This window comes from Hoplias malabaricus, chromosome 1 (assembly GCF_029633855.1).
Source record: "Hoplias malabaricus isolate fHopMal1 chromosome 1, fHopMal1.hap1, whole genome shotgun sequence".
Taxonomy (NCBI): Eukaryota; Metazoa; Chordata; class Actinopteri; order Characiformes; family Erythrinidae; genus Hoplias; species Hoplias malabaricus.
The window spans coordinates 7,646,884-7,671,441 of record NC_089800.1 but is presented as its reverse complement, the minus strand read 5'-3'; the positions used below and the strand labels follow the sequence as shown (position 1 = coordinate 7,671,441).

The 24,558-nt window shown below is 41.3% G+C and overlaps 1 protein-coding gene across 1 annotated transcript in view; it reads left to right on the top strand.

Moving 5' to 3' along the window:
* The first annotated feature begins 428 nt into the window (after positions 1 to 428).
* The window catches only part of si:dkey-122a22.2 (uncharacterized), a 46,181-nt gene continuing 22,051 nt past the window's right edge, over positions 429 to 24,558 (top strand). Inside the window, exons 1-7 of the mRNA XM_066645324.1 lie at positions 429 to 600; positions 3,090 to 3,252; positions 3,467 to 3,538; positions 6,052 to 6,128; positions 12,162 to 12,262; positions 16,043 to 16,159; positions 20,253 to 20,327. Of these exons, the coding sequence (XP_066501421.1) occupies positions 541 to 600; positions 3,090 to 3,252; positions 3,467 to 3,538; positions 6,052 to 6,128; positions 12,162 to 12,262; positions 16,043 to 16,159; positions 20,253 to 20,327 (665 nt within the window). The 5' untranslated portion in view covers positions 429 to 540. The remainder of the gene's footprint in view (positions 601 to 3,089; positions 3,253 to 3,466; positions 3,539 to 6,051; positions 6,129 to 12,161; positions 12,263 to 16,042; positions 16,160 to 20,252; positions 20,328 to 24,558) is intronic.

Sequence of the window (24,558 nt, the reverse complement as noted above, 5' to 3'; positions counted from 1 at the left end):
CGTTTTATACAAGTAATTTATTTCGGGACCAATTAATAACGTCAATGGACGTCCAAAATATGTCTAATAGTCGTCTTTTCAATGTCTGTGTTTGGACGTCTTCTCAACTTTCATTTTCAACCTTAAGAGAACGTTGATTAGACGGCAGTCATTACTTTATTTCAACGTTGAATCAACGGCTAATTGTTTACTGGGATACTTCAGTAGTTAGCAGACACCTTTTTCGTTCTATTCAAGAGAGTGCTTTCCAAACAGAGAACACTGAAATGGAACATTTCATATCAGACCATTCTCAGTGAGTTTGTATAGTTAATAAATATATTTTTAACAACTTCGTTAAGACATTTCGCAACGTGTGACATTATATTTATATACTTATTAGGAGTTAGTGTACATAGCCTTGCACCCTTCAACTCTAGGGCACATGAAACGCGTTTCGGTCCTCTTCGGCTACCGTCCTGAAAGAGCTTCTTCTCTGCTGTGGTGTTCTCCTTCATTCAGCGCTTTTTCAGTGAATTAATTCTTAAACTCTCCGGGAAAATGAGGCGGAGAACAGTGGGGCAGGACCGCGGAGAAAACGCTCAGTCTGACTCGAAAAAGGTTCTGAACTCTGTGCTTTCCACTGTGTAATTTCATTGAACACGGGGCTAAGGACGAGACTTACAGTTGGCTACAAATTCACCAGCTTCTTATTCTAACTCTTCGTTCCACCTTAAACGTTTAATTAACGCAGTGTTCAAATACCATCTTTCTGTTTCACTTCAAACTCCGGGCTACGTACTCTGGCTTCAAATTCACTCATACTCTAACGCTCAGTTCCACCTTAAATGTTTAATTCAATTTAACCCAGCGCTGATGACGAGGTGAAACGGTGTTAAATTGGTCAAACTCATATTAAAACTTACAGTTCACCTTAAACGTTTAATATTACACTCTGGACTAACAACAAGGGTGAAATGTGTTTCATATCCCGCTTGTTTTTATTCCAGGTAACGTTTCTCAAGTGAGTAGTGTATTAAATTAAAGTTAAATTCATGGCTAGTAATTCTTATTCCCAGTTCCACCTTAAATGTGTAATTGAATTTAGCTCGGCTAATGTCGAGCGCTAATAGCAACCTCGTCAAATACATATTATAACTGAGTTCCACCTTAAATATATAATTAAACTCGGGACAAGATGGATACATTAAAGGGGATAATTGGTTACTATTTCTCCAGCTTTTGGTTCTACGTTTTTAAACTGTAAATGTGTCGTTTAAACTCGTATATAAAGAAAATGCTGAACGTTGGCTTAGTTTTTTTTTTTTTTTTTACTTTTTTCCCCGCCTTAAATGGTGCAGCACCTAGGTTTAAATGATGCACCGTTTACAGTAAAACTTTATTAGAAACACCTGCTGTATGCTATACGCTCATTCAGCATTTCTTCTGAAATTAAGGGAGTTAAGAGAATTATCTGCAGTAACGGTTTCTGGACACTGCTGTGAGGATTTGAATACAGAATGTCAGCCCCAAGTGCACTAGAGAGATCATTTAGCAATGGTTTGTTATTTAGTTAAAGATCACAAACACCACTCCTGCTCATCCCATACACGTCCTTCTCTCCAGGGAACACTGCATTGTGACAACAGGACCGTGTGGGTCTATTCTCTACAGCTATTGAATAAAGTGTGTGCACCGTTAGACCTTTAACGTAGCTCAGGTCACTCAGTAAAAGTGTCTACAAACATTTGGACACATGAAGCAGCAGAGGAGGGATAACTGAACCTGTCAGCTTGAAAGGAGAAGCCTGATCTTCCTAGTACAGGGAGTAGAACGACAGTGATAAGTTGGAATTCATATTTTTCTTTTTAAAAATGTGCTCTAGGTTATATTTCAAATGTTGGTGTTGGTTGAGTCTATTTTCATATTGCATTTGTAAAATTCAGTGACGTAGAGGCTGGCGTTACTTGTTACAAACTCATTGCTATGCTTCTATTGTGATTTATTAATCCCCTAACAATAAAAATATTTTTTATAAATATTTAGCAGTTGTTTACAAAGAAAAATAATGCCTTAAAGCAACACTAGGTAGGATCTCTACCATATAATTACAGCTTAAAAATCATCCACAGATCCTCCACAGACTTTCAACAGGGAGAATAGTGCCTCTGTCATTACTATATCAAGCTTAGCACTGCAGAAACAGCACTATGTAATTTTAAGGGGTGGTCAGGCAGGAAACCATCCCCTTCCCCTTGCTCCCAATCCCTCTACAGTTATAGGTGGAGCATAGAAGCATATAAATAAATATATTAAATATTATCTTGTGTTTCTTTAAAAGTATTTTTGATGTAACCCTCACACCTTTGCCCTTAGTCATTATGTGCTGATCTATGAATACAGTTAAAATCCCCACTCGCAAGTGGATTGGTTTGGTTTCTTTGGATTGTGATGTAAGAAATCCTGGCTTTCTGGATGCACCTATTTGAGACCACTGCAGTTTCAAATTTGAAGTGGTTAGTTATGATATTTGCTGCTTGTTTCCCTCATGCTATGTTTTCTAGCGTTAAAACAACTAGAGCTGGACGATACGGCCAACATTTATATCACGATATATTTCTTTATTTTGGTCGATACGATATAATTCCGATATCGATATGAACAATATAAAATTCACTGAAACATTTCCAAGAACAAACAAGAAGTATGACATCACCATCAGACATCAACCTATTGGTTTTGTTAATTTTTTTTAACTGAATTTTAAATTGAGTGCTGAACTGACCACAGTGCCCTGTAATGACCGTCAGCCAGTGACAGATGCCGCTTTTACTTGGCACGTGACTCCTTAGTTTTTTAATGTTAGAAAGTTTGCGACAGACAAGTAGAACCAGTAAGAGTTTATGCCATGTTGCCAATTCAGTTTTACTGTCGAGTGTGTTTGGCTGTGTCTTGTGCAGTGTATCCACAAAAAGAAAACTTCATCCAACATTCTCCTCCTCTTTGCTGAGCAAGGTCTTTGTGATGCCAGTCCAGGGAGGACACTGAGGAGAATCTGAACCCTCAGCTAAAACTGACCCGTTCTCAATTATTATTTTTTTAACCTGCAGGCAAGCTGCGAGGAGCCCACTGCTGTGAAACAACAGCAGGAAAAGAGGAGCTGCTGGTCCACTGTGGTTTTATTAGGGAAGATTCTGCTTCTTGTTATCTTCATTCCACCTTTCCTCAACTACGCCTCACTTCAGAGAGAGAGACAGGAGCTCGGCCCGAAAGGTGAGTTTGCTTCCACCTTCGCTAAAACTATTGGACAGGAGCTATACACAGGAGAAAAAAAAATCCTAAGAATGAATTGCTATTAAATGTTGCTGTTTGATAGAAGATCTGCACCTGTGTATAATGAGATTCTGTGGATGTGATTTGTTTTCAAATGATTGGTATTTTCTGACATCCTGATATAATTCACTAACATTCATGTGTTTATTTCTAGGTGCACAGTTGGTAGACATCGGTCTAGGCCAGATAATCAGTCTCCTATGTAAAGGCCATGGACAACCAGTTGGTGAACACATCTCTTGTTTTTCAAACACAAACAAAGACTATCCTACTGGTAGAGAAGTGAATATAACTGTATCAAAAGGGCCACTGTAGAGCTGTTTCAAAAGTCATTTTCCATGGCTCATAAACATATAGAAATACCACCTCTCCTGAATACACAAATAACATGAAAGGCAACATGCTGAGAGATTTGAAAGCATTTTAAAGGCTTATTTTTTCAGCGTTTCTAGTGTCCTTTGATGTGTCCAAGGATCGACAGAGGAACTGAAAATAGGATCAACACGATATTGAGATGGTAGTAGGGCTGGCCGATAAGACCGCAAATCAATATCACAATTAATTGAACATGTTGAACACCTCTATTACGGTTATTAAATGTTTGTGTTCTCCCTGTGTCTGCGTGGGTTTCCTCCGAGTGACTGTCTGTGAGGAGTGTGGTGTGTTCTCTCTGTGTCTGCGTGGGTTTCCTCTGGGTGACTGTCTGTGAGGAATGTGGTGTGTTCTCCCTGTGTCTGTGTGGGTTTCCTCCGAATGACTGTCTGTGAGGATTGTGGTGTGTTCTCCCTGTGTCTGTGTGGGTTTCCTCCGAATGACTGTCTGTGAGGAGTGTGGTGTGTTCTCTCTGTGTCTGCGTGGGTTTCCTCCGGATGACTGTCTGTGAGGAGTGTGGTGTGTTCTCTCTGTGTCTGCGTGGGTTTCCTCTGGGTGACTGTCTGTGAGGAGTGTGGTGTGTTCTCCCTGTGTCTGCGTGGGTTTCCTCAGGCTGACTGTCTGTGAGGAGTGTGGTGTGTTCTCTCTGTGTCTGCGTGGGTTTCCTCCGGATGACTGTCTGTGAGGAGTGTGGTGTGTTCTCTCTGTGTCTGCGTGGGTTTCCTCTGGGTGACTGTCTGTGAGGAGTGTGGTGTGTTCTCCCTGTGTCTGCATGGGTTTTCTCTGGGTGCTCCGGTTTCCTCCCATGGTCCAAAAGCACACGTTGGTAGGTGGATTGGAGACTCAAAATTGTTCATAGGTGTGAGTGTATGTGTGTGTGACGCCCTGTAAAGGACTGGCGCCTGCTCCAGGATGTGATACCACCTTGCGCCCAGTGATTCTGGGTAGGCGCCCACCGTGACCCTGAACTAAATGAATTAAGTAATTGCCCAGCCCGTCAGGTTAATATGGATTGGCACAATCACTCATTATTTATTTAAATTTTCATAAACACTTGTTTGAAAGCAAAAAATAACCATCATTAAAAACGTTAAAATAAACTCCTAGTTTCTACATGCATTGGAGAGGAGTACTTTGTTCTAAAATTATAGACGGAAGTCTGCAGCTGTAACTCTGCATACATGCTCCCCACAGGAGCTCCACAGAACAGCTATTATTCGGGTGGTAGAGCATTCATTTCTTGTGCTTTCTCTAGCTGTGGGTGTCTACTTTATGCCCAGTAGTTATTGCATATCACACATTTTAAAGCACGCTGAGTTGCTAATGGAATTGTAGCGTCTACCATCTACCAGTCCCTGTGCTTGAGGAAAATCCAAATACGGTTGGACAGCAGTCATCCAGTAGACAGACAGTTCTCCATATTGCCATCAGGCAGGAGATTCCGCAACATCCAGGCCAGAAGTTACCAGCTAATGAACAGCTTCTATCCACAGGCCATCAGACTTCTGAACAAGCCGTGAAGCTGTTAGTCCCTCCCTCCAACACCACTTCATGCTGCTGCTTTATATATTTGATATATAATTTCAGTGCAATTGGATAAAATCACCAAGTCACTTCTATGTATGTTCTATGTATATTTTGTTATATTTAATGTATTTTCTGGTTATTTAGAATATTTAATACGTATATTAGTACTACTCTACTGTAGAGTGATTCCCTGTGCCTCACCACAAGCATTTCAATGCATAAATGTCCTGGCATCTTGAGCAAATGCCAAATAAACTTGAAACCTGAAACTTAGAAGTGCCATGTATAATGTAAAATGGATATAAAGTTAACCATGTTGTGGCATGCGTCCTCTCAGCGACTCCATAGAAAGTGGGGTGTGAATCTCACATTCTGAACGCCACAAGAGTGAAGACGTATTGGTGCAGATATTCCCTGAGACAATGTCGTCAGACTGAGAGTATTATGAAAGAATGAACACAAATGGGAATGTGCCACCATATTTAACCCATCCGCGGCAGTGAACACCCAATATAACGTAATATATAATAGGGTATAGATTTCGTGTAGGTGCCCCGCTAATGTATATTTATTGGTTTGGAGTTGTAGCTTGTTGCTGAAGCAAAATACAAAACTCCTTTTCAGTCTCTGTTTGTAGCCAGAGCACAAATGAGGGGCTAAACTGCAGAAAACACACAACTAAAAGTGAGAGATACAAGCAAAATACTAGTGAAGTAGTAAGAGTAATTCAAGCAAGAACGAGTGGAGAATGGAGAGAATCAGGTTGTACAAGGCTTTACCCAGTAGTCTGATGCTGATTCTCAGTGACCTGAACTACTTTTCTCTTCCACCTCTCCGCAGTGATTCTGGATGCTCCAACAGGGATGTCTTCAGACGTTTGGTATCATGTGCAGGAGAGTGTATCCCAAACCACAAAGGCAAGTTCCATCAGATTGTTGACTTTTCAGCACCGTGTGCGGTTTTCCATCCACTGAGTTTTTGCAAATTATGAAAATGCGGATGGAAAACGGCCAAAATTAGAAAAAACCGCCAAATATCGCTAAACGACTTTTACGCTCGGAAAAGTTGGAATATTGATAATGCGCAAAAGTGTGATGGAAAAGGGGTTTTCAAATAAATGATGAAGTTTCAAGTGTTTTATACACACTGTGCATGCGCACTGGAGCCCTGGACTGATCCCGTGACCACAGGCTTTTAATGGACTCCCTTCAACCCTTCTTCCTCATCTCTCGGCTCCTAATTTTAACGCTCTGTTTTCACACCAGCACCCGAGCTTCTTGTTTTAATGCATGTGTGAAATGCAGTAGACACACAGCAGCACTGCGCAAAAGTCAGAAACCACACAGCATCTGTTGGGACAGACTCCCAACAAAAAATATTACACCAAGCTTTTTGATATAAAGTGTGTTTTGATGTAAATGACCTACTCAGATCTACTCAGACCTACTTTTGCATTGGATGGAAACATGACTCATTTCTGCGGATATTTCTTTATTACACAAAACATATGTAAACGTTTTGTATGAAGACCCACCTAGTTTGTCTTTGTGCAGTAAAACGTTCAGCACAATGAGTCTCATCAGGTTGTTGGTGTGTGTGTGTGTTTGCTGAGGCTGGGGAATTCATTGAGACACTGAGCTGAAGCGGCGTCCTCTGGAAGAGTTTATGTAACGAGCTATACGCAGCATGTGGCCCAAGGCAGCAGCTTCTGAACATGAAGCTTTTTAGTTGTTGTAAATCGTTTGTGGCATGGCAAAGTCTAGAAAAAGCTGGAACATTATGCTTGGTTCAGCGGTGTGTATGTGTGTGTAGTGTGTAATGGTACCCCCCGGTGTGGAGTGTAGGAGGAAGATGTAAAGATTAAGGCCACCTACAAGATAAAGCAAACAAAGCAGCCTCACCATAACGATCAAATTTGCGAATCGGTGACTAAGCTTTGAGTCATGTCCATGCAATTATTACATAACTGATTTTTATTTTAAATGATGTATTGCGAGATTTGGAGATTTTAGAGCATTAAAGTATAATTTTAAAGTATAATATACGTTATATAGGGTAATAAAGATAATATGTTAGTGTTGCTGAACGTCAGTGGTGGATAGTGAGGTCTCCATGCCGGGTCTCTGATATGCCACGCCACCTCGCATCAGAATTGTGCCCAGTGCTCCACAGATACTTGCTGACAGGCTGCCAGCCTGGCATGAGCTGCGTGTCCGAACACTGACACGCTCCCTAATGAGCGCTAGGGCTGACAGCATGTCTGTCCATAACACAATGGGCACACACCTAGGAAGCTGTCAATATTCCCCCCTCCGCCTGTGGCAGGTACACGCACAATCTTAACCTCTTGAACTATTGTTATTAATGTTATGGTTTAGAAATTAAATAATATTTATAGATTAATGTTGTTAGCATAGCAAATTTGCAACTAATATGTAAGGAGTTGAGAAAGGCAAGTGAGAAATAAGTTTTTAAAATTTAAAACCGTAAGTATTGTGCTATTACATGTTATATAGCTTTATGGTGGTTTCTGTTTGCTACAGAATGGATGGCAGAACCTTCATTTGTCTTTTCTGAAATGACAGAAGCTCTGTCAAGTTTTATAAACATATTAACAGTAACCTGTAAGCTGAAGCACTGTCACAATCTCTTCAGTTTCCTCTGACACAGAATGCACTTTTTGCTGATGCCGGTTTGTTATTGTAAACAATCTGTTATTTTTTTTTTTTTAAATAACTTGGTCACTGGCGCAGCAGGTAGTGTCGCAGTCACACAGCTCCAGGGGCCTGGAGGTTGTGGGTTCGATTCCCGCTCCGGGTGACTGTCTGTGAGGAGTTGGTGTGTTCTCCCCGTGTCCGCGTGGGTTTCCTCCCACAGTCCAAAAACACACGTTGGTAGGTGGATTGGCGACTCAAAAGTGTCCGTAGGTGTGAGTGTGTGAGTGAATGTGTGTGTGTGTGTCTGTGTTGCCCTGTGAAGGACTGGTGCCCCCTCCAGGGTGTATTCCCGCCTTGCGCACAATGATTCCAGGTAGGCTCTGGACCCACCGCAACCCTGAACTGGATAAGGGTTACAGATAATGAATGAATGAACTTTATTTATGTTTTACTTAAGCAATAGAACACGAGAGGGAGTGTGTTATTATGAAATAACAGCACGGCTGTAGTCCATTTCATGATAAAACAAAACCTCGAAGGTTCTATTGCTTTTATACAACAGTTCGAGTAATAAATCGTGAAATACAGGGGTTAGACAATGAAACTGAAACACGTGTCATTTTAGTGTGGGAGGTTTCATGGCTAAATTGGAGCAGCCTGGTGGACAATCTTCATTAACTGCACATTGCACCAGTAAGACCATGTGCATCCAATGGTTCAAACATTGTGTCCTGAAGGCGGTGCCGTGTATCAGGACGACAATGCACCAATACACACAGCAAGACTGGTGAAAGAGTGGTTTGATGAACATGAAAGTGAAGTTGAACATCTCCCATGGCCTGCACAGTCACCAGATCTAAATATTATTGAGCCACTTTGGGGTGTTTTGGAGGAGCGAGTCAGGAAACGTTTTCCTCCACCAGTATCACGTAGAGACCTGGCCACTATCCTGCAAGAAGAATGGCTTAAAATCCCTCTGACCACTGTGCAGGACGTGTATATGTCATTCCCAAGACGAATTGACGCTGTATTGGCCGCAAAAGGAGGCCCTACACCATACTAATAAATTATTGTGGTCTAAAACCAGGTGTTTCACTTTCATTGTCCAACCCCTGTATATAAACAGAGCTGTGAAAGTGGTGTCAAAAATGTTTCTGAAATTAGTAAATGCTTCCGCCAAATTATAATTCGTTAACATGTAGCTTGTTGCTACGTCACAGTAAAGAACTCTACTGCACTACACACACTGCCCAGACTGGATTAGCCTCGGCTCACCACTACAGTATCACTAACCTGCCGAGTAAACCACGTGATTTTTTTTTTATCGGTATTAGTATTCTTGAAGTAAACTTAAAACTGTTTGTTGATGTGAAATATGAACTACCTGTAAGCGCTTATCCAGTTGAGGGTTGCTTTGGTTCTGGAGCCTACCCGGAAAACTGGGCACAAGGCGGGAACACATCCTGTAGGGGGCGGTACACATGCACACATTGACTCACACAAATGGACAATTTTGAGTCTCCAATCCACCTACCAACGTGTGTTTTGGACTGTGGGAGGAAACCAGAGCAGAAAGCTAGATGTGGTCAATTTAATATACTTTAATGTCAGAGATACTATTATTATTTTAACGTAGTTTTTAGCCAATACATGTTTGTGTGTAATGTTTAATTTCTTTAATTTGCCCTGGAACTACAAGACTAACATATGATGCAGGTGCAAACGCATATAAAGATAATAAGAGGATAATATATTTTGTAGTTTTCTTCAAGCAATGAAGATGTACTTGTCATTTATTGTTTGAGATTACTCCCAGTCTCTGTTTTCACAGCTAAACATAACACACCAGTTGGTTTGTTTGAGTCACTCTAACAAATCCAGCCAATAAAGCATTCATCAGAGACTTTGAAGCACATCAAATCTTCTGTGTGTACAGCATCTTGTTTGAGCCACACAGGCATAGTTTACATCTCTTGTTTGTACAGGATTTCCAAAGACAATATTTAGGTATTTAGTGAAGCATTCCAATATTTTTACAGACAGAGGGGATAATTTCAACAATGGCTTGTATTGTTGAAGCAGTCTCAGAATTATTGCTGCCAATTAGCTCTTCTATTTTAACTGCACTCACTTTTAATGATCATAAATTTGAACCTGCACTTCCCACTTTTTGTTTTTGAAGAGGACATACACATTTTTCTCAAGTTAACACAAATCCCTGCCGTCTGAATGAAACATCTGTGATATGCTTCGGTAAAAATAATACCACAAGGGTCAAACACCACAGTGGAGTTCTTCCTTGTCTAAACAGAGCGCCTGGTTTCAGCACATGTTCTTGTAAATAAGAATTTAAACACGAGAGCCCAACAGAAGCTCTGGTTTTTAGCCGTTTTCACTTGGTTCTCTTTCTTCTACTCTGCATTTTAATTCATGCTCTTATTTCTCATCTCTAGTTGTGTTTGTTGTGCTCTGTTTAACCTCATCTTTGCGCTCTCACACAAACATATGTCCATCGCTGTGAAATAAAACAACCTTAACATGACCCCTTTTAATGTCAAGGAACATCATAAATGCATGTGTAGTTTTCTTCTCCAACACTATCAGTTGATTATCACACTAAATGTTTAAATGTTTTCTAGACACTTCTTTAAACAGCTTGTAACTAATCTCCATAGAAAAGCAAATATCAAATATAGTGGAGCAGCTGCACATGAGTCACAAGCTCATTTTCAAGTTTGGTTAGAGGGGAATCGTACCCCCAGCGCTGTAGAGTTTCACATTTTTCATATTTACACAATGAAACACACAAAACATGGAAATACTAATATATTCAATAAATGAATATGTATATAGCTATAATTATAATAATAATAATAATAAAAAATAAAGAATTTTTCCAGGAATAATAATGGAAATAAAATCCATATCACATGGGGATTGGCACCACTCTTAATTTAAAGTATCTAACGAAGATCCACAAGCCTCCAGAAGCGATTTTATGCCTTTATGTCACTATAATGTAACTAATTTGAAATACGATTTAAAATACATACCACTTAGGGCCAATGACTGCAGTGGTCAGAGTTAGAATAGCATTTATCCAAAACTGACCAACAAGTCTCAATAATGTTGGAGTCTTCACTAGTGTTCTTGTGGCTGAATGCAAGCAAATCATCACAGCATGGTTCCTGCATCTAATTTAAAGTCTTCCGTAGAAGCTGTTACTGCAGCGAAGGATGGCAAAGTCTTTATTAATACCCATGATTTTAGAAGAAATGCTGGCAGAACTTTTGGCAATGTAATGTATGTCAGATTAACTGTATGATATAAAGGTTTATAAAGTTGAGGCAGGTTCCTGGAGCTGCAGAAGGCTTTTGAGGGCTTTGCTGGGTGTGCTGTATTGGAAAGTGACTGAACAACAGTCCAAAAACACACGTTGGTAGGTGGATTGGCGACTCAAAAGTGTCCGTAGGTGTGAGTGTGTGAGTGAATGTGTGTGTGTGTGTCTGTGTTGCCCTGTGAAGGACTGGCGCCCCCTCCAGGGTGTATTCCCGCCTTGCGCCCAATGATTCCAGGTAGGCTCTGGACCCACCGCAACCCTGAACTGGATAAGGGTTACAGATAATGAATGAATGAACTTTATTTATGTTTTACTTAAGCAATAGAACACGAGAGGGAGTGTGTTATTATGAAATAACAGCACGGCTGTAGTCCATTTCATGATAAAACAAAACCTCGAAGGTTCTATTGCTTTTATACAACAGTTCGAGTAATAAATCGTGAAATACAGGGGTTAGACAATGAAACTGAAACACGTGTCATTTTAGTGTGGGAGGTTTCATGGCTAAATTGGAGCAGCCTGGTGGACAATCTTCATTAACTGCACATTGCACCAGTAAGACCATGTGCATCCAATGGTTTAAAACATTGCTGGGTGTGCTGTATTGGAAAGTGACTGAACAATGATTCCTAAAACCCAGGAGGAAAGGCTAGGTGAAAGAAAGCACTTTCTCTTCTGAGCTGCTGACAAACCAATAGCAGTGTGCTGAGGAACTCAGTTGTGATTGCAGCATAGATTAAGTACTTTGGGGGACATTGTTTCCAAGATGTTTTCCAACATTGTCCTCTTTTTGCAAATGGGGCTGTCCCCTTTAAAACCAGGTCTGTTGACCTGATTGGAATGCCAAGATCAAATTAAACTCACCAAATTGAACCCCGTCATTGAAGAGTACAAACTAAAACGTGATAAGTGTTTTGTGTGTTTACGTAGATGTGTGACTTTTATTTTCTCAGGTGTGTGCATATGACAGAGTGGGGCTGGGCTTCAGCAGGAGAGTGATGGAGAACGAGACCACAGGGATGGAGAAAATGTGGAGATCATCTACCACTGGAAGGTGTGTAGATTTACAAGTATTACCATAACCGCTTGGGATGGGCTATATGACCCTAAAATAACATCATGATATTTCAGGGTAATCTGGTGAATATTCTTGGCGACATGAACAAAACATTGAAAAACACGTTTATTAATTTCAAGATCACACTATTGCACCAAAATAAATGTTATATGGTAAAATTATTTATATTCAATTAAATATATAGTAAAAAAAATCGAAAAAGTAAAGAATTCTACAAAAAGTAACGTTAAATCTTCAAGTAAATGACAAAGCAACCACAGAATAGTGTCTGTGCTGAGTTAGTGGAGGTTATCTGCTGGGGTTAGAGCTCATTGGCTGTTGAACTCTTCTAACGACGTTTTTGATTTTCCTCGTCCTCAACCAGGAGCTCCTGCTCGAGGAGGTTAAACAGTGTAGTTGTGTTTTCTGTTGTTACAGGATTCTTTCGTTTCTCACATAACACTGTGGTTTACTGTACATCTGATATTCTGTAACCACACCCCCTCCACACGACTCAAGTCACTCCCCTTTATTTGGAGCAGATTCCTCCACCGTACTTCACTGTGACTAAATGACTCGTGTAAAGAACGTATGCTGTATTACGTGTAACTGCATGACCTCATTGCGTAAACAAGTCACGATATAGTCTTTAAAAAAATGTTTTAAAATGTATTATTGTGAACGATATGATATGCCACAGATTTACTTCTTACCTGATTCAAACAGTTTTACCTTGGTCTTAATTTGGTGTACAGACTAAGAATGCGATTATTATTATTATATGGCACCTTTCCACTGCATTGAACCTACTCGGCTCGACTCTTTTGCTTTTCCACTGGCCAAATCTGGTCCTGGTCCCTGGAACCTGGTTCTTTTCCAGTCCCTGCTTGCTTACAGCTCCAACCGAGTCCAGTCGGTACTAATTGTGACCTGTAAATCCTACAGAGCACTGATTGGCCGGAGAGACCTGTCAGTCACCAAGAAATGCAGAGGTCCAGCCCAAACTTGCCTCTTATTAAATCTCTGAAGTTACAGCAGCTTTCAAGGGGTTTTGAGGAGGATCAAACGCTCCTTGGGTTGGCGGCTGATAAATCTCCAGTGAAAGCCAAGCACGCAACAAGAAAAACAAAGACACAACGAGCAAACAGCACCTGACTTTGCAGTCTGTGGCTCCCCATTGCGTGGGGAAGCTGTGCTAGTGGAAAAGCGACTAATTAAAAGTGAGCCGAGTCGAGCCATTCCCACGAAGTGGAAAAGCACCAATAGTTTTAGTTGCACCTTTCTGAAAGAGAAATGATTTCCATCAGCTTAAAGCAGACCACCACAATTTACGGATGTCCTCTGTCATGGTTTACACAAATAACCTTGTGTCTGATCTCACGGGTTGTGGCATAGACGTAAAACATAGCAGGAAGTTATTCCTTTAATGTAAACAACCTTCAGCCTTCCACGCAAGGGCATCCATTTGGCCTCTGTACTGCATGATGGCCAGCTCTGATTTTCAATCAGCTCTTACTGTCCTGTTTGACCGTGTTAGAGGAGAAAGATGTGTGTGTGCGTGCATGTCCTTCCTAGGCACACCGTCCTGCTTCATTGGCCACTCTGACCGTCCAGCACGTTTTTGCTTGCCGTTATCTCATAACTGTTGACACAGTACAACACTGGCTGCAGACGCTGCGGCCCCAGTTTTTCTTTCTAGCAGGCTGTCCGCAGCAGGAGGCTCATGCCTGGGTTTTGATCTGAGCAATACATTTTCCTTCCAGAACTCGGTAAACAGCGAAAAGCAGAAGTACTGACAAATTAAAAGATGCAGAGGACACGGTACTCCTGATAACCATGCAAGACCTGGTGCGGTCACCATCAGATAAACAATACTTAAAGCCTTTTTCTTTGAGAAATATACGAGAAAAATCAAGCTCCACACATCCTTCAGATCTGAAAAGATTCCACAAGTGTTTCTGTCACGCTTTACACTGTGAGAAGACAAGTCAGTATTATGGGTTGGAAAGGATGTGGAGCTGTCAAGATGCTGTTACAGAGAAAAGGAAATAGCCAAGAAAGAACATTGCACGTCAAAAAAAAAAAAAAAGTGTATCTCCAGTTACTGCTCTGGAGTCTAAAAACACAAGCGTAAAAATGGGAACAGACATGAAAGAGAACCAAGTGAAAGTGGCTAAAATACAGCTTCTGCTCTTCACTCCTGGGCTCTCGCGCTGAACTGAGCTGTGGCTCATTCTCATTTAAAGGAACAGGCGCTGAAACTGGCCGTTCTGAACAGGGCTGTTTAGACAGGGGGAGAATGCTGCTGTGTGTTTTTTTTTTTCTTGTGGTTATTTGACATTAAAGCCCCTGAGAGCTGTGTTAACTCGCAGAGAAGAGGTATAATATATCCCCTTTAAGTACTAAACATCTCGTATTTAGTTTTTGAGACTTCAGTGTATGGCATTTTTCTGCACGCTCCGGCTCCAGCTCTTCGTCCAGCCGTCTGGCCACAGCAGGAGGCACATGGTATGGGTTTTGATAACAGCAATCAATTTTCCCCTCCCAGAATTCAATAAGCGGCGAAAAGCAGACGCTCTGATGAATGCCCTTTCAGCCCACTGCGGCGAGACCTCTTCATTTGGCTGGCACTTTGATTTGTTGGGAAAGGAAACAGCCGAGCAGATGAAGAGCTGTAAAATACAGCACATCAGCAGAGGATGATGCGGTTTGTGTCCACTTGTGTTTCATATCAGTGAGAGTTATATTAAAGAAAGCTACATTTACAGCAGATGCACCAAAGATCATCTCATGTCAAACTCATTCAGAGGTGTGTGTGTGTGTGAAACTCTCCATAGGTGTGAGTGTCAGTGTAAATGGGTGAGTGTCCCGTGATTTGAGTGTGTGAAGGGCTGGTTGAGCGTGTGAAACTGTCCACAGACATGGATGCATGACTGACCGGTTGACTGTGTGTAATCCTCCACAGGTGTGACTATGAATGACTGGGTGAGTGTGTGATGCCCTGTGATAGACTTACACAGGGTCTATGTGTGTTCCTTATCCCCAGTGTTTCCAGGTAGACTCAGGACCCACTGTTACCCTGATCTGGAGGAAGCAGTTACAGAAGCCATTACCCAGCATAATGCTAGCTAACGGGGACTTGAACTCTTTTCCCATTTCAGGAAAAGATTCCGGAGCCTTTTACCTACTAAAAAATGAGCAGTAAAAAATAATCTTGTGCAATTTTTGGTTGAATATGTAGCAGGTGGCATAGCATAAGACTGAATTGTCTGGACACTAAAAGACGAGTTACAGTTTGACCTTTTCCAAATGATAATTCAGTGCCATATGCATCCATTCAATACGTAACAGTGCTCTGAGTGGCTCCGAAATGTATTATGTCTTATGCTTACCCGAGTATGTGTTTTTTGGCCTTTTGGTTAAGTACCATGTCTGAAATCTTTCCTCCTGACCCCATGGCTCTCCGTCTCCTGGTGCGTATTGCTAATTAGATTTCTCCGTTGCGTAGCTAGTCCCGAGCCGGTCCAGCTCCCATGTAATAGACAAGGACGGAGCTGACCGCTCTGCTAATGTCTGCACCGCTGTCTGGAGAAGAGGAGGCGGGGGTCGGAGGTCAACGGATACACGTGTCATAACACGCCCCAGTGATGAATGAGGCGTCAGATGCACTATGTCTAGCCTTCACTCATTCCCGGCCGTGTTCACCAGTGTGCCTGCAACGAGTTGACCTGTATTCCTCTTTTTTCCCCCTCTCTCGCTCCCCTTCTGTACCCCCAGGATGGTAGACGACCTCCACCGATTGGTGAAGGCCGCTGAGATAGCCACACCCTTCGTTCTGGTTGGCTCTGAGCTGGGCGCACTCAACGCCAGGTTCTACAGCCACATCCATGACACGTAAGTCTTCACACCCTATATCAGTCACTTTGACAGCTTGGCCAAACCTTGAGACAGCTGTTGGTTCGGTGCCCAGTGAAAGCATGGAGGTAGCATCTCTGGTGGTTTTTGATCCGGCAGAAACTCGGACTATAATTGAATAACTAAATGGGACAGAATACATGGAGGTCTGGCTTTAATGCACGGTCAAAGAAAGGGCATTTCTGTTGCTTCAATTACATTAAGTTGGACGTTTCTAACATTGAAGAGGCACTCTAACATACGATTTGTCCCTTTAGCGTGTAGAGAATGTTTGTCGGTGATGTCTTCCTTTTAATCATTTAACTTAATTAGTTCTTGAAAAAATAATTCAATTAAAACTCTAATTTAATTCTAATTCTGTTTATAATATGATACTTTGTAATGAAGAGATGCCATTGTCATTTTAGTAGCACTACTCAATGGAAATTAACAGATGTGTCATGGAATATAGCCTTTTAAATCCAAGAATTATTTTATATTTGTGAGTTGTTTTAATCTATAAGAGCCCATGGTGACTTTTACAAGGTCTGAACAATCCTTTACACATTTTTTATCCTTCACTTTTAATCATGACATCCATAAGTGACATTTACTCAACATCCTGGATGACAGTGTGTGAGTTTGTGAATGTGTGACCTCATTTCCAGAATGACAGAGTTCTTGGTGAAGACATAGAGACCATAGAGATGTCTATTTTAAAAGCATACTTGTGTTTCTAAAAGGTGTGTTCCGACCTGTTTAACAATTGAAAAGCTTTAGTGGCCTGTCCTATGTTACATACGACCCATTCTGATCCGATTCATTCTGATCCGATTTCAAGAACATGTTAAAATACAAGTTACCAAATATTTGTTGTGATGTTTAGGTTACACTGGGAATTTAACCCAAGAATAATGACTGAATACGGCAAAAAATATGAAACAGATGTGTTCCATGTTGATTCTAATCGAAGTAATTTCAAGAGGTATTATACAATATATTTCACATATATCAGGGGTGCACAACTCTAGTCCTGGAGGGCCGGTGTCCAGCAAAGTTTGGTGATTCCTCTGCTAAAACACAACCCTTAAACCTGTCAATTAACAGATGAGTTGAATCAGGTGTGTGTGAGCAAAGGAATCACCAAACTTTACTGGATACTGGCCCTCCAGGACTGGAGTTGTGCACCCTTGACATATATGATTCTTTGTTGTAAGGGTTAAATTATGGAAACTGCCAAGGCTGGCCCTGAATATTTCGGCATTTGGATATTCGTTGGGTGGGTAATCGGATTTAATTTTGATGTTCTGTATTCAGGCTCTACAGCACTCTGTTCCCCCAGCACTCCACCCGTATTCAGCCTCGTCAACTGAAAGGCCACTGTGCGAGCGAAGACTAAACCAATCTAAATTCAAAAACAGCCAACTTACAGCAAAGAATGGAAAGCCACTGTTTATTTTGTCGGCTTTGTTCCTGACATCAGACCACCTCTTTGAAGCTGTGGTTAACGTGTTCAATATATTTGAATATTCACTACATATTACGGCTGAAGCTCCAAAGCCCTAAAAATGTAATTGGGACAGCACTAGAAACTACTCGTTAATACTGTCCATTAATAGTGCAATCTGCTTGAAATCTGTTTAAAATCACCGTCCACTCATTTTTATATATTTTTTCTAACCTGTGATTTGACTCACCCTCGCAGCTCAGAGCAGGCACATTTTTGGAGCTCTTAGCTACATTTAAACTGCATTAATGTTGTGTATATTGACTCTACCAAAAAGATTAAAGGCGTATTCTGTGGCTTATTTTTACATTTAAAATTCATTATATATGCATTGCAATGAGTGGACAGGGGCTATATGATGCCTTTTTGTGGACCGAGAAGTCTAGCTGTGCTCACACGGCTTACACAATCTCAATAACCAAGAAATGAAACAGGACATGATGTAAACAGGCTCACAATGCTCAATGGCAGGTGTCAGCTAGTCGGCTAAAAAGTCCCTCAGTAAGTCAGGGAAACATGACCATGACCACAAAAACACTACAGTACCATTACTTAAATAATAGTAACCTTTCATTTAAACTCTCCCACAAATGAAGTGGTTCAGTCAAGACATGTTGGGTATTTAGTGTAAGTAGAAAACTGTATCTGTCACGTTTCTTTTGTAAAATAGTTTTTTAAGCTTGTATTCATGTCATTTCCTTATCCCTGCTGTGGCTAAGCCTGCAATCTACCGTTCCACTGCAGGTCTCTGCTGCATGCTGAAGCAGTTCCTTATAAATCCCTCTTCTACTGTGGGCTGATTATGGTCGCCCCCCACACCTCCACCAAGCCCGTGACAGATTTAACGTTTCATCAGCACTGATGCGCAGCCGTTAACCCCGTAAATTAAGCCACCACAGCCCAGCTGCACCTGCAAAATGAAAATATTGCCCCCGCAATGGCATCGACCCCATTCGTTTTAAAGGCTGGACCGGCCAGGTGACAGTATACGTCTTAGCTTCATTAATCAGAAAGGTTACACTGGGAGGTCGGGGTCGGATCAGATTGTGCACTAGCAGTAACACTGCAGTGCGAACCTTTAATAAATGATGCTGCAATACGACACCACATAACATCTTGTGGTGTGTGTTGCACTGGTGGATCAGTCAAAGCAGTGCTGCTGGAATTATTAAACACGGGGTCCCTCTTTTAGACACATGTACCTCATCTGTTAGTAAGCCACAGTAGCTCATCTGTTGATGCACAGTGTGTGTTGGTCGTCCTCTAGTCCTTCATCAGTGGACTTGGGACGCTGTGGGCAGACAATACTCAGTCCAGCCGTGATATTGAAGTGTTTAAAAACTCCAGCAACACTGCTGTGTCTGATCCGTTTGTACCAGAGCGACACACACTAACACCACCACCACCACGTTAGTGTCAGTGCAGCGCCCTGGTCCTCTGGGGGTCCTGACAATAGGAACTCTGTCTGTAACAGTAAGGTCTACAAAGTGCACCTGTATGGTCAGGATAATGAGTGTAGGGAGTGTAAGGGAGGTCATTTTAGTGTTGTGGCTGATCTGTGTATTTTTCAGTGTGAATGCAAAGAACACAAAGATGAGAAACACATGGGCTGTGTCTGAAATGACTGCAGTGGTGTCTACTGAGGCAGTATTCTGAGGGAGGGAGGGATTCTGAATCGAATACCTGTGAAAAACGCTGCTAAGGTTCCTCTATCTGGCCGATTTTGAAGGCAGCGTAGAAGCATCCTTCGCTGCCTTAGAGTTCCCATAATCCTGTGCCTCAGCACGGTCAACGGCAGCATTCGTTAGAATATAGTGGGTTTAGAAATTATACTTACATTTACCTTGAAAAAGGAAACTAAATTATGGGTTTAAAGATTACAATAATCCTGTGCTTTCTTTCCCCCTATAAAGTATTATTATAATTATTAACAATAATAATAATAATAATAATAATACCAAGCCTTCCCCGTATTCGTGTCGGTTTTCTCCAGATGCTCCGGTTTCCTCCCACGTGTGAGTGTGTGTCGCCCTCTGAAGGACTGGTGCCACCTCCATGGTGTGTTCCTGCCTTGCGCCCAGTGATTCCGGGTAGACTCCGGATCCACCGTGACCCTGAACTGGATAAGGGTTACTGACAATGAAAGAATGAATGAATGAAGCCTAGTTATTTTAGGATGAGCAGTTAAAGAGCAGATACCTGCAAGTCACAGCCATTGTTGCCTCCTCCTTCATACACACTATTATTGTTAAAATTAGTATAATTTACCTTTTTAAAGTTTTATTTCAGTTATAAACAGTAATATGTGTTGTTTATCACAACTGAAGGCAGTCAGTTGTTGGTATCCTAGCAACATCGTGGCATGTTGCTCTTTGGAAGCATCTAAACACTGCCTTCTAAAGCACTGACTAAAGAGACAGCACAGGCAGCAAGGCATCGAGGTTGCTGCCTTTTGTTTCAGACACAGCCATAGACTGATATGCAAAAGGAATCACACACACACACACACACACATAGGTTGAGGTTGGTTTGCATTCTGTACTCCTCCAAACTCACATTGCTCAAACTCTGTCTCTGTGTGTCCAGGCAAGTGTCGGACTTGGTGTTGATCAATCCCATTCCGGAGGACGTGTTTGAAGAGGAGAAGTGGCAGCAGTACTGGTGAGTCAGAGAGAGAGAGAGTGTTCGAGAGAGAGAGAGTTCTACTACACATCCATTTTAATACACACCTCTATTAATCATTGGCCAGCGAGCTTTAGCAGCTGCTCCTTATCTCTCATCACCGGCCAAATAAAAAGAGGACGCTCTCCTGTGTTAAACTCATGTCACTCAGCACTGTTTAAATAGCAGTATATTATTTATTCTGTTTAAAGGGCCCATACCATGGAAAAACATTCCCTTTGCTTTTCACAACATCCCATTCTCTCCCTAGACAGCACACTGTTTTGAAGTTGTTTTGGGATGCCATAAAATAACACACAAATTCATCTAGCTTTTTATTCCTTCAACAAAAATGTAATCTTGCCATTTCACACCAAATTTAGCGGTTTTGTATTCAAGAGAATGAGGGCACAATACAAGGCAGCCAATCAGAAAATAAATCAGTCTTAAAAGACCAGAAACAAAACAAAAAATTAATTCTAAAGGCCCAAGGGAGGTTAAGTAACGATTGTGGAAAAATCAGTTCTGACTTAAAGCCTTTTTGAAGCTACCACACAACGAGGGTTCTGACGTCAGGCTGTGGATTCGTAACAATTTCATGTAATGATTAAATTGAAGGACGGATTAGAGGTATAAAACTCTTCAGCTGTCTGGTTCCTATCACCAACACAACCTCCATCAACAGTTCTGGATTATTTAACATCAAAATATTCGGAATGACTTCTGAATGTTTACATCTTAGCCGTTAAATTACGCAAACGTTTGGAAAATATGGCGTCCACTGCCTCTTTTTGTACTCCCGCTAATGCTCTGTCACTGGACTTCCTCACTTCTCGGAAGAGACATCTGTCAAATAACAGTGTGCCATTTGTTTCAATAATGGTGGGAAATGTTGGGAAATATAATCACACGATGCTGCCTATAGTTATGTCTGATTACGCCAGGTACAGTAGTGTGAAATGGTGAATATATTTAGATATTCCTCTTGGCTGTATGGCTATATTTCTTTCTTTTTTTGTGAAAGCAGCAGATCTCAGTATGCTGCCTGCACTGCATGTCGTAGGAAATAATGAAGATGTATCAGAGATTTGCTCTGTCACGCTGAGCGAGTATCTTCATGTGGGCCATCTCGCCGCACATCCTGATTCATAACCTCCAACCACTCTTATTTATTCCATGCTTATATAACACAATTGGTTTCCTTCAGATAAGAAATGAGCACTTCAGAGCGGTCTAATTCGTATACGACCGAAAGTGGAGCAGGACCATCTATCTGGGCTGTGTGTCCAATTACTCTTTGATTAATAGGCGCTCGTCCAGGCCTGAACGAAATGGCAAGCATGCAGTCCAATTACTTAGGCATGGTGAAATAAACGTCGGGGGTATTCACTTACGACTTAAGTTAATATCGCATACACAGAGCTCTGTAACCGACATTGTTACTTTCAGAGGAAGCAATTTGAGTCAAATACTTGATTTAAGGGTATAGTTTAACACAGTGGTCACCAACCTTTTTACGTATAAAATCAACTTTTGAAATCTGAACAAATGAAAAACCTACCAGCGTTAATAGCAGACTTACGCCACTTCAAATAACAAAGCTGTGTATGTCCCCATCGCCTCCAATAACATCATAGGAAACTGTTTACTTACTTCATTAATGTACAGCTGAGTGTGGGCTGAGGCTGTACACTGTCTGTAAGAGCTACACAGGTAGGCATGGGCAGTATCCACATTTTTTCTACCGTAATACCATCTCAAAATATTATCTCGGTATACGGTATTACCATGGGGTGCTCTGTCAGGCTGCGCTGAGTCTTATATCTTTGAGCACAAAGTCGAGTGAATTTAGCTAAACACAGCCCGATACTGCACACTGACGATAAAAACCCGTTTCTGAGAGAGAGAGCAAATTTCAGCAACTGGTGCTGGAGGAACAGAAAAGTTTGAAAATAAGCGAAATGAGACGGTGTACAGTGTTTAGAAGCACGGCTGGCGCTAACGGGCACTTATCACACCACAGCAGATTTTTCAGCGAACTGAGGCTCAAAGCACACATATTTAGAGGATAAAGACATATACCTGTGAGCACAAAGTCAAGTGAAGGGTTTTCTCAGAATTATATCGGTTTAATTACAGCTTAATTCCTTTCTCTTTTAACCCAAGCTCAGCGCTAAACTTACAACTGTAGTGGGCTACTGGGCTTGGCTTTTCTCCACCCGTTTTCAGACCGTGACATCAGCAGTCATTGAGCTCCCACAGCGCCCCCTATTTGTTTAATATCTTCTGTTTTGAAACCGAAATCATCAGCGCTGCCGCCGTCTCCGCTCAGAGGGCAAAGACAGAGCAGCAGCACATTTGATCAGAGACGCGAATCCACATGTTAAAATTCGCAGATACAAACCCGGTGTGACCATGGCTTTAAATGTCCCTCATTAAGTGGCCAGTGAACCACTGCGGATACAGAATGACGCAGCTATAGTAGTTTGAAGTAGCATGAGATGTCGCTATCGACTTGCATGGTCTTGGAGAAGGACCTGATCATCATGATCGACTGGTTGGCACACACGGTTCTAGCAGAAGATCAGATGTACACAGTTGTATCCTTGGTTTAGATGTAGTTCAGAGTTCTACCCAATCACACAATGCCCCTAAGCTAGAAGGGTGACGCCTATAATAGTCGTCTCCTGAGAAATTTGAAGTAGCATTGTGTGTTTTCAAGCTGTTGCAAACACAACGTCATACTTCAGCTCAACACTCTTGGATGAGGACATTAACATTAGCAACATGCTGAGTGGGATAAAGGACCATCCAACCTGCCAGAGAGAGTATGTACAACTGTTTTGGTGCATGCTTTTGGTGCACTCTGTGATAAAGGGCTAGTGTCCAGTAGAGGGCAGCAGAGACACTCAATCCTGTGCAACCACTGATTTACACATCAAAGCTGCTCTCATTAAGTGTGGACTCTGCTGAAATGAGTTACGTTGAGTCCTGAGGGACACTCCATTCACCATCTCAGGAGACATCCCACATGCACATGAAAGGGGAGGAGAATTGAGATTCCTATAAGGGGTGTTCCCCACTACATACTTCAAACCCTTCTTCCTCTTGTTGCTATTCCACTACATTAAACTGCCTGGAAAATATATGAGGACACCTTCTTTTTAAATATATCTTTCCTTAAAATAGTAACTTATTAAAGTAGGTTCTTTGGTTTCTTGGGTTTATCTTCACCTTTTTTTCTTCTGGTGGTTTATATATATTTATATTAAATAAAAAAACAAAACAAAAAATAGTGAATGAAATTCATCATTCACATATAAATATTATTCTGTTGACATTTGTGACGAGAGTTAAATGAGAAATAAGAGGTCTGCAACAGATGGGTTCGTCATCTTCAATATGGCAACAAACTGCACCTTCAACTGCAGTCCTCTTTGGTTTGTTTACGTTCAGAAGCGTCATGTCTATTAAGGTGGAATGGTAATTCCTGTTGTTGGACTGTTGTTTGTATGCGGCTGAAGTGTAATTGTCTGTAAGTTTTTATTCACTCTTTGAATTCCCACAGAAACACATTTGTATCTCGAATTGTTTCGTTTTGTAGCACTTTCTGTAATGCAGTTAGCCGTATCCCAAATCTGGAGACATTTCCACCTTAAGTGATCCGAGACAGCAAAAATAAGTCAATATTACCCACCTATTGGTCCGTGTACCTTTCGTTAATTGGATTTCCATTTCTAATCCTGCAGTAGAAAAACAGAGAACGACCTATTTCCCTATTTTGAATGGTATAAATATAATTGATTTAAGGAAAACAAACAGTTTTCTACAGCATAATAAAACTAAATACGAAAAATGAATGTGAACACCTGTAAATTAAATGTTTTTTTTAATTCCTGTTTGTGGCTAATTAGGGATTAGGCTGCAGATTTTAGCCAACCGGAAATTTTTAATTAATAGCGCCATATATTTTGAAACAGAGGGATTTATTTTGCTGGTTGATTAAAGATGAACATATTTGACCGATTTCACGATTTAATAAAAAATATGGTCAAGGACGGGGAACATTTTTATGCACATTGGGGAAAACCAAATATCAATTTATAGTGAACTAAAATCAAAATATACCCGATTCTAATATTCCCTGTACAGGGGGTCCTCGACTTACGACGCTGATCCGTTACTACGTTGCGTCGTAAACCGATTTTCGGTGTAAGTCGGAACATACGTA